The sequence below is a fragment of the Egretta garzetta genome, unplaced genomic scaffold (genome assembly GCF_000687185.1).
Source record: "Egretta garzetta isolate BGI_Z169 unplaced genomic scaffold, ASM68718v1 scaffold511, whole genome shotgun sequence".
NCBI lineage: Eukaryota > Metazoa > Chordata > Aves > Pelecaniformes > Ardeidae > Egretta > Egretta garzetta.
In genome coordinates, this window is record NW_009258554.1 from 1871930 (window position 1) to 1883303 (window position 11374).

At 37.6% G+C, this 11374-nt stretch overlaps 1 protein-coding gene across 2 annotated transcripts in view; it reads right to left on the bottom strand.

The window, feature by feature from the left end:
* The window catches only part of ERC1 (ELKS/RAB6-interacting/CAST family member 1), a 291295-nt gene that overhangs the window by 106962 nt on the left and 172959 nt on the right, over window positions 1–11374 (bottom strand). For both annotated transcript variants that reach the window (XM_009647922.2, XM_009647921.2), the window contains one exon: window positions 10202–10333. In XM_009647922.2, coding sequence (XP_009646217.1) covers window positions 10202–10333 — 132 coding nt within the window. The remainder of the gene's footprint in view (window positions 1–10201; window positions 10334–11374) is intronic.

Consider the following 11374-nt stretch of genomic DNA (forward strand, 5'->3'; position numbering starts at 1 on the left):
AACAGATGTTCACCTAAAGAAATCTTTCTTCCCTCCACTATACATATCACCCTATCGAATGGCTTCAGTTGTTCTGCATGGTCACTGTTAATGAACATTGCCATAAGACCCTATGCAGACAAGTGAAAAACATTTTTTGGTTTTTTTCTTCACTACCCGAAATTCCTTAGTTGAAGATCCTATCTAAAGGCACTCAGAAATAAACACAGCAGAAAACCGTGCAATAATTAAGATGTTTCTATACATCACATTTACCTCCATCTCAAAGAGGCATCCAGATTTATAGCACCCCTTTTGCCAAGGTCAACTGTGTATAGTATTAGAGGGCTGTGGCAGACTGCACATTGAGAAGTTCTGTTGTATTCACAATAAAGAGGAGAGTTAGTGTCAAAACTGTGAAAATGGCTGGTGGATTATCAGTTCGCCAGAGGAAAGGCAGGCTCTTCTGATGATCTGTAATATACAGCAGTAATTTTAGGGATTAACTTTGTGTTTCTTAACATTAGCGTGTGACTTTCTTAAGTCTTTGTGTTTTTCATATTTATGTTATTAGGATTTTGTACATTCGGCATCCCTGATAAAATACAGTGTTTTGGTGGCTTAACAGAACTGGTGCCACTGTCCCATTCTTACATTATTAACTGGGAAAAAGGAGAGGAGAACGATAAAGAGAGGAGACAAAAGACTACGGTCTGAAAAGCTGCAGGATCTTGTAGTTGAATGCAAATTTTCTTATCACTGTGAAAGTGAGATACTTGGACAGCTGATGTCTTTTGTTTCCACGAGTTGGTCTCTCAACAAAATCTTTCATTATAAAAAAAGCATCTGATAAGGAGTTAATGCTCCAGGCTGCTCCTTACTGTCTCCACTGATGGCTCTAGGCAATGAAGAGCACCGATATCAGACTGATGGGATGGTACCTGACATTGCAGTGTTACTCCTGTAGAGCCCACAGAAACAGAAGTAAAGGAGTCTTTGTCAAGGAGTACCTTACCTGTGTATCAGTCAAGAGTGCTTTTTGCTCATACTCTGAGAGCACTGAACTCTTGTATGAGGAAGGAAGAATCAAAATTCATATATGTTTGGAAAAGAGAAAACTCCTGAGCCGCCAGACTTCAGGACTGACTAAGTCACAGCTGTGTCCTGTTAGGATGTTTGGAGGTAGCTTTGACAGTTGTATCTCCTAAATGAGGGCCATAAGCCATATAAATAAGCAATGGCCTACTGCTGGGACAAGAGCTCTCAAGAAGGAAGCAATAATTGTCTCTGCTTAAGATATACAAAATATTTGAGTCATGCCTGGAAAAAATAAGTGAAAAACTGAATTCTGATTTCTACTGAGGACAGAAACCTGTTGTGGCCTCTGGTATCTGGAAACTATAACAAATTACAATTTTATTTCTGCATGTCCCTCAACAGGAACCATTATACAATGAACTATTCTCATTAGGCTTTTTAATCTTTGCAACCATACCAAAGGAAGTTGTCCTGTTTTGTTTTACATGGCCCTACAGTCTTAGCAAACTGTCTTGTGTTTATCTTCTGTGGCTAGCAATGAATCTCTCCAGCCCCTTGGGAATACAGCAGCAATCACTGCTTCAAGGGGTAATATACAATTCAAGGGATAACCATCTTGGAAAAAAAAAAAAATATCGATTTTTTCACCATTTTAAAACCTCTACAGAGGCAGAGAAACTAGAATTTAGCACATTTAGCACATTCAGCAGAGTTTTGCACACACTCATTTAGCAATTTGTTACATCCAAGCAAAATCTCTACAGCTGTGATTAATTCTGATACTCCAGCCACAACTTCACCTTTCTTAGGGTGCATGTACTCTGTGATTGCTACTAAGGTAGCAGTAGCAATTGAGCCAAAGGAAGCCTTTCAACTCCGACTAATTGCCCAAGGATTTCAGCAGTTTTTCACAAGCTTTCTGTAGATCATGCTGATCTCCATTTTGCTGCATTTTAGACAGTTTCAGGTTAACTAGGCTGCGTCACCATGGCAGGCACTTCAGACATAACTGAATAATATTCAAAGTAAATGTTTATTGCTGTGCTACATAGCATAGCATAGCTTGTCACTTTATATAGCATTGATTGCTTCTCCAAAGAGAAAAATTCTGGGATGACGTATTAACTCTCTATAAGTAGTGAAAAAATGGTATGCTAATTTCACATAAAACTTTAACACTCTTCTACCAAAAGACATTAAGGATCATGGACGTAAATACATGAAAGCACAGTTACTACGTGAAAGCACGTGTGCTGCCACATGAAGGTTGAACACGTGGCCAACTGAAGTAGTAGTCTCATAGGCAAGCTCAGGAATGTTTCCACCTCTACTAACTTGTGGAAGCAAATCTTTAGCATTGTAGCTAGCAGAAAGCAAATAGCAGAACCTAGACACAATAACTAAAAAGTAATCCCACCACACTGAGCCAATTGAACTGAAATTCAGTGAAGGGTTTGAAGGGATCTGATGGTAAAGAGCAGTACAGCAAACTCTGGAAGCTTTTGTGTGAGCAGGAAATGTTTCAAAAAGAAGAGGCATCCTCAATTTAATGAACTTCAAGTCTGTCACTCTTCTGTATTTTCCTAGATAGGAGAACGGTCTGGAAAGGAATACAGTTTCTTTTCTTGCACTTCATGTTTTTTGGGGAAAAGTCAATTATGTCAGAAAAAGAGTACATATTTTTCAATCTATGAATCTAACGTACAAGTCTTACAAACTTTTCTTATGCTCTAATCTACATATTATTGTATCACACTTGCATCTAAGATCACAGTTGAAGAATGCAACTGGAAAATGGAAAAGCGATTCCAAATGAAAAATCACAAGACTAGATTTAAACAAATACTAACACAAGTATTTGCTTGGGTACTCAGAATTCTAAGCAAATATACGTATAACCAAATCTGCAGGACTTTCTCCTTCAAACCAGACTTGAAGGCAACTCAAAATTGATTTTTCTCCTGAGCCACAACAAATAAAATACTATCTAGAGGTAGGCACTTGAGAAAATAATATGATGGGTAGAGAGATGTCTGGATAGAGCTTTGTCTAGAAAGAATACTTGACTATAATAAAAGACATAATGTGAAATCAGTATTTATCTACTAAAAAATAAGAAGGAATAAAAATCCAGGCAAAATGATCTTAAAGTTAGCATTTGCACCAAATTTCTATATAACAGTTTCCATCAGTATTTCTCATTTCATTACATGGAAAGGTAACTCACATAGAGAAATGGTCAATGTATATTTAGAACAGAGGTTAATTATCCTTTCCATCATCAAATTTTGCCCACTTTGCAACCTTAAATGAGAGCAACAAATCAAACAAACCCAAAAGATTTAGAAGTTTTTTCCCCTACAATGTTAGAAAAATACCTCTGTCCCAAAGTCTTCAGGCATGATTTTCTATTAATCATTTTTTTTCCTATTCATTCTTCTCTACTGGAGGCAAAAAAAAAAAAAAAAATCCCTCAAGCCCCCGACTAGGCACAGCTGAACAGATCTAAGACAGAAATGAATAAAAATTCCACTCGGTTACACCTCTTAAAAGGTACGTTATTGAATACAGAAGGAATTGCATACTGAATCACCCCTCCCATGTAAGGAGTGTGACTCAATACCAATCTGGATATTTTTAAAGGAAGAGGCTACATAATCCATTTAAATACCTGAGGAGAAGTAACTTTAGGAAGAAGTAGTGCTTCTAAGACTGCAAACATATTCATTGACAAGGACACAGTGCAGAGTCAACTCTACCTAGCCAAAATGCTTTCTCGAACCAATGGAAAATAATGAGACAAAAGAATGAAAAAAACCCCAACTCTTGAAAAACAATGGCAAGACTATACTTCAGGCTGACAACTGAGTTAAAAAGCTCTTAAAACAATTTATATCAGTAAAATAAATTAATATATAAGTTTTTAGCATAGATTTTTTGTTTAATATTAATTGAATACACAAATGACGTATATACACCCAAAGAGAAGGTAAACTGCTTCAAAAAATCAGCGGCAAGCAATGAGGCTGCAGCACCTTCACCCCCAAACCATACCTTGGATTACTGCCTTGATCTCCAATCACTTGGTTTATTAAACTGTTCATTAGGAGATATAGAAGAAGAGACAAAAACATTCATTAAAAGCAAAGTGTTCAGCATCTGTTACAGAGCAGTCAGAATTCTGATGTTTCTACGGTGCTCAGAGAGCACCTATAGGTAAGTGGTTCATGAGAAATTCCACTTTATATTTTCCATTTACAGGGACCTCTAGGAAGTAACTTAATGTGTCAGAATTGTGCTGTGAAATACTTCCAACACTAAACATCTTTTATAAAACATTTTAGATCTATTTCAGTAACCAAATGCTCAGCCAAAAGGGTACGTGTTTTAATTTATTTTGCATTTTTAGAAGATAATTGATAGGATAGGGTCCAATATATAATAATTCTGTTATAAACGTAGTTTCTATTCTTACAAGAAAAGGTAGTCTAAGTAATATATGCTAGAGGGTTAAAACAGGACCAGAATGGCAGTCTGGTGGAAGTGCAAATGAGGGGTATCATTCAAAACTTGGCTAGAATTTCTGTACTGTAACTTAGGGGTAAGAGAGAAAAGGCTCCTGGAGGCTGTACTGTATGTTCAAACCTCTGCAGACCTCATAATTACAACAGGGAAAGCCTGGTGAACAGGAGGTGGGGAAAAAGGAGAGAACTGTGCAGGAGGATCTAGTTGAGTTATTAACCTATTCCATATTTAATATTCCTTAATAGACAGATAATGAATTTTGAAGTAGGCATATGTGCTAGAGAATTTTAGGAGTCTTGTTATCAACATATTTTACATGTAATAGCTGCCTGAAAGAATATTAAAGCCTACTGAAGTAACTAATAAAGATAGTGAGTGAAAGAAATTGGCATAAAAAATACATTTAAACAATACATTACTATTACAATATTCAGTATTTTGGGTTTTTTTCTCAAAAGGCAAAGCAGAGAAACCTGCCCTGTGTAGGATAAAAAGATACAGTGCATGAACACATCTATAGCTATTTATAGGTCTACATACTTAACCTCATTTAAAATTTCCCACTGAGAAATAGGAAAAAAGTTGATGGAAGGTGTCAAGATTAGACTGCCAACTCAGAAATTTCAGTTTAAGTAACTACTTAATGAAGGAAGGGAAGAACAGGTAATGGCCAGTATTTCATGTGTTTACTTGCCATAACATTTTAGGGGAAGGAGTTAGATGTTAGCTGGTACTATAGAGAGTACACTTAAGCAGAGTTGATATTAATGAGAGAACAGAGCTGCACTACTATCAGCAGAAATACTATTTAAAATTCTAAAACCTACTGATTTTCAAATTTGAAGGAAATAAAATAAGATAGAGAAACATATGTTATGGTCAGGCAGTGCACCAGCTCACTCACAGAAATAGCAGCCTATTGTAAAGGCCACAATAACAGCTTCTGGCAAAAATATTTTTGGTAATAATACTAAGCAATTCCTGCCTCCACTTCTTAGCCCTGTCCCTACAGTTAAATGCTTCCTCAGATGTGACTCAAGTTCTGTGTGGGCATCCATGAACCAGATCAGCAAATTGGTTCACATGAAAAAATTCCTTCAAAAAATAAGATAATTCTTTATCATGAAGGAGGTCACTGCTCCATTTCACAGCATGGCCCCAGAAAGAGCCAGGCTGGGAAAACTGCAGGGACATGTAGTGAAGAAAGGGGATGGAAGTGCATGAAGAGAGGGACGGCGTCAGCATCTTAAGTCAGTACACATTTGTGAGCTATGCCCTCCAATAATCAAGGCTCAAAATGCAAGTAATTCTTATGTTGTGCTCCTTGAGCCAAGGACCTGACACTACTTATTATTGATAGACACTGAATCACAGAATCTGAACTTCTGTTCCATTTTATTCCACAAAAAAGGCCTTATTCTTTCATGAAGATCAAAATACATTTCCAGCATTCTTCTGGGAATGGTGCTGATTGTGACTAAATTGATATATAGGATAACCTCCTGCCTCCCGCTGCAGGAGGGTAAGATGCACCAGCAAAAGAAAGTTTGTGAGCAAGACAGGGCCCTTCGTCCTCTAGGAGTTTCTCCTAGGGAAGTAAAACTACCATTGTATTTTTGAGCAGGGAAAAACTTATATTTAATTCTTTCTTTTTTCTAAGGAATGTAATGATAGCTTTACTAAACTAAACTCAGATTTGATTAATTCAGAACAAGTGCCTGGATCTGCATTTGTTTTTGCCATTTCTAACACAAAGAACTTTATGACACAAGTGTTTAGCCGAGAAATCCTACCTTCAGCCTTACGGAGAGTACTTAAAAAGAAGTCTCCATACACCTTCTGACCTTCAACCTAGGGGGCTGAACTGGAGGGATTAGCCAGAGTAGCACATAACCCCACAGCTGTAAGGAGTTTACAGTAATGTTTACATACAGGATTCAGCAGGCGCACCAACAAAACCAGGTGAATATGTTAAAAAGAACGAACTTGAAGAACTTTCAAGTCTTTATATCTGTGTAAGACTCCCTCATCTGCTTTCTGTATAGCAGGGTTTCTGTTATACAGAACAGTAAGGTTAACAAAATTATGCCCAATCCAATGGGTTCATTGCTCCTAGCAGCAAATGCCTGATTTTAGTTTTGTAATAGATGAAAGAAAGAGCAAGTCTAAGACCCTGACATAAACAGAAAGCTTTAGTCAGCTGGAGACATCTTACCACATCTAGATTGTGTATTAACACAGTTAACCCACTGCCACAGTTAATACACACTGCCAGGGTATTTTCAAACACTGGATTAAAGAGAGCAAGATTTCAATCTGAAATGGTTATCTGAGAACCATGAAATCCTGCATAGCTTCATGGACACTGTAATTCCAATCTGAAGCCTGTAAAACAGCAGGAAACCATACATCATGAGATGATGGAGGGTAAGATTACACAACACAGGGCTACAAAACCAACATTAAATATTGGGGCAGAGGTACATACGCATGAGATGTCCTCATACCTTGAACCACTTAAAGCCAAAATGGTTGACCTCATGCACTGATTCATTAAACAGCTTCAGACAGGCAGTGAAGTGGCAGAATGGTAGAAAACAAGATAAACAGAAGAGAGGAAAGAAAAAGCATGCAATTAAAAGCAAATTATCATAATTTGGATAACATTAACATTTTAAAATCACATATTTCATTCATACTTAGTCTAAGAATGATCCTAACCTCTTATTGTTTGTAGAATTCAAATGATTTGCAATTAGTATCATATAGAAAACAGAGCCTTGCATTTTAAAACTCTAAAGCTATTTAAGGGTGTCTTTCACAACTCTACAAAGAACCTCCACACAACATAATAAAACAAAGAGGGCATTCTTTTAAAGTAATTGAAGGAATATGTAATGAAGAATATTTGAAGGGAAGTCTCCTCTTCACCTTGGAAAAAACAGCTACTTGCCATCACTCTATTACTTGACTGTATTTAATCGATACCAAAACAAAATCCTGCTGGACAAAATGGGGCACAGCAGCTCTCCCAGTGCTGACTGGAACAAGATGCTCCAGTTGCTTTTCCTTCATGCTGTCTTGCTGGTCATATTTTAAAAACTGTAATTGTCAGAGTTGGCAGTTTAGTTCTGTTGGCATAAGACACCACTGTCAATCAGTGATGTACAGTCATTGACTTTTCCCTGTTCTGATCCCATTGCTCTCCTCCTTTCTCCTCCTCACTTCTGTACACACTACTACATCCAAATTAATTTCTTTTTCACGATACTGTTGCCCATCATATCCCACCAATCTTTCCCTCCAAATCTTACGCCTCTTGGCTCTCTTCCTCTCCTCTCAATCTCTCTCACCGATCCTTATGGCTTATTGACCCTCATGCTGCACATTTCCCTGCTGTGCCTCATCTTTCAGACTGTACCCCCAATTCCAACTCTCTATTCACCAGCTATTTCCCTTTTTCACCAAGCTCTGACCATCCGATCTCATTGTGTGCTTCTCCTCTGGCTTTGCTGATGAATTCTTTCGAAAAGCCTCCTTACTGCCAAACCTGAAATTTGTGCATATTCTCAAAGCGCTATTTCTCTTTCCATATTCTTGTAGGACGCCTCATGTATAAATAAAACTTCACTTCTATGACAACAGTTCCCTGTTTCACTAAGCCAGACTTCTCTCTTGTCCTCTCCAGAATAAATGTGCTGCTAACAGCTCACAGGGGACAGACATCTATGAGGAGCTCATGCTTAATAGGCTAAAAAGGCGTCCTTTCCATCCTGTGACTAAAATCTTCACTACTACATTTCTTTTCATCTAGGACAGAACTTTATATTTTTGTTAATCTTGATAGTATATTTGACTCAAACCTCCTTTAAAAGCTTATTTTTAAAAAATTGCAGAGTCTCTTTTATGGAGTATCTCTAATATAAGACTTTTCTGACTTCATCTATATAACTGAAGCTCTTTGGTAAGGTTCCCTCTGTGCCTGGATCTACGCAAAAGTCTTTCTTGTGCAGGTTATGCCCATTTGTGGGGTAATCTCCTTGTCTGTAAAGATCATGTTAATGCTACAGCATGCCCCTTTGCTAGTGAATCAAATGTAAGCCACTCATCCTTTGCAAACTGTACTCCACCCACCTTTCACTTTCAATATTAAGATGACCTGTGATCATCCTCTAATACAAGCCTACATCATGTGTGCATAAAATTTGTAAATGTTCATCTTTGTGTTTACTTCCCTACCTTTAGATACTTCTAACCCCTACAAAATTAACAGACTGCCTTCTTCAAAACCTTCCCCTCAAAAATTCACTAAGCCTTATGCATCTTGTTCTGCATTTCAAGCACAGACATCACAAAAGTGAGTTCTACAGGCTTCTAGGTACTCAAAGAATATAAAAATGGTCACTTTGTCTTGTAAGAAAGAAATTAAAACATGATGACATCCTAGGCATCAAATCACATACTATTTTGTTTACTTTTGCATCTCAGCAGAGAAACTGCTCCTTTGTGAGGTACATATTTTCCTTTCAAGAAGATCTAATCTTTGATGTGGTATTCACTACCTAGTTGACATTTCTATTTCATGCAATTTTTTTAAAGGCTACAAGAAGTTTGGAAAGAAGGCATTCTTGAAAGTGAACTCTACAACATTGCCTAGGAACCTAGGGTACAGCAACCAGAATTATCTGCAATATATTTATCAGCAAACAGCTGAGCTTGACTCCAGCCTAAAGAGAAACAGTTGCTTTCTTCCTGAAAACTTGGATTATTACAAAGATATTTATAACTTCTTTGTAGTTAAAGTATGTGATGTAAGAATACATGTTGGAAAAAACCTCTTAAAATGTTTTTAAAGTGCAGTTAGTCAGAACTTTTTTTTTATTTAAATAACAAAGAGAAAGAGATCGTGCCATTGCAATGCAACTGACCAAATGCTCCTGTTTGCTAATTACAGGCAAGTAAGGAACAGTGAAAAACACTGAAGCGGCTCACAAAAAGCACAATAAGAATGCCAGGTTCAGCTTCTGCTTCAATAGCTTTATCAAAATCTCATGGAATTTTATTCACTACTTATGGTATGGTTTCTTGATGATTACTTACGTGAGTTAAAATCTGGCACATACACGATTCTTCAGAGTATCTTGTCAGTGGCACAGAATCAATTCACTCATGAAAGTTCACACTTGTGGCTTCAATACACAAATGCGTATTTTTGCTTGGCTCAAGCCAAGGGATTTGTTATCCAGTTGTTTTGCAAGTGCAACAAAACGGTGGTCCATAAACACAACTACACTAATAAAAATCATTGCCTTTAAATACATTCAATGAACAACATCATGAGCTTAAGTATGCTTGCACATAGGAAGACAGCTTTGACAGGCAAGACTGATCGGAAGAAAAAAGAGTTACTGCTTAAAATAATATTTTAAAGCTCAGGATATCTTATATTTCCTTTGATTTCAAGAAAATCTTACCTATGAAATACAACTTATCATGAAGGCTTTGCAGACTTCATGAGTTCTGTTACCTAATGTTAGAACAAAGATATAGGAGCATCAAACAAAACCAGCTGTGTTTCACAGTAAAGCAGGGAAAATCGTACTTTACTCTCTGGTTACTTTCCCAAGAGGACTACCAGTGACTTGATAAGATTGCAGACCTGTTTCTCAGCATTGATCCTGGCTGACTCCTCTTGTGCTAGCACCATTTCCCGCTCTGCAGTTATCTGAACACTTTCTCTGAGTGCCTCTTCCAATTCTTCAATCCGATCATCCTTTTTACGTAGATTGTCCTGGAAAATGACGGGAGACTAGGTGAAGACGACTTGTTTGGAACTACAGCCTTTTAATCAACCAAGTTTTACGCCAACCAAAATGTGTTTCTCCCTCCCAAGGCGCAACTGCAGGCAAATTATCTTCACACAAGGGAAAGAAAGATGAAGCAATGCAAGAGTAGGAGGAAGACTACAGTAAAGAGAAGGAGAAAGCTAGCAAAGCGGAACCTCAAAGCAAGAATGCTTGCCCTCCGTCTTGGATATGCTATAGTCTTGTCAGATTATACAGCATAGATAAGCAAGGGTTGGTAAATAAAGATTAGTAAGCAGTTCCAAAGAAGCGTAGAAGCCAGAATTGGTGGGAAGGTAGCAGGCATTCAGCATTGCCCATTTGCTCACGCATTCACCAGCAGGCGTGGTAAGAAGGGAAACACAGCACTGCAGTTTGGCATTTGCCATTTCCAGGTTAAGGGGGAGAAAAGCAAACATTAACCCACAGAGCTTTCCATTGCTGAGATTAAGTCTTTAAGGAGTTTTTAATCAAAAACTCTCTAGGAATTACGAAGGGTTCACCTGGCCTGTCTGAACCTCAGACATTCAAGTATCAAGACTCCCTTAAAATTTATTCTTCGATTAAGAGCATCTTCACAGTTGCAAGTTCAGATGTCCCACATATATTCAAAGACCGTTGAAGAAAACTGTATTGCTCCTCAGAAAATGTACTGCTTTCTTGGTTTATGCAAACAGTGTAACTTAGAAAAACGATATACAAAATTAATGGTATTGTTATTTGTAACGGAGACCCTCACTTTAATATTGCTAGGAAAATAAAATATCTCCTGCTTCTGCTGTAGCAGCTTGGACAAAAGACTGCAAAGCAGGCTGTCCTGACAGGTATATATGAATGCCTTGGACCGTGGCTACTTAGCAAATACATCAGAAATGAGCAGCTTGATGGAAGATTTCTGCATTTCTTATCTTGCAGATCAGTTTAGATCATAGGGTTCAGATGAGATATTAATGCACATTTAAGTTTCCAAATGCTCTTTTTAGCCATCT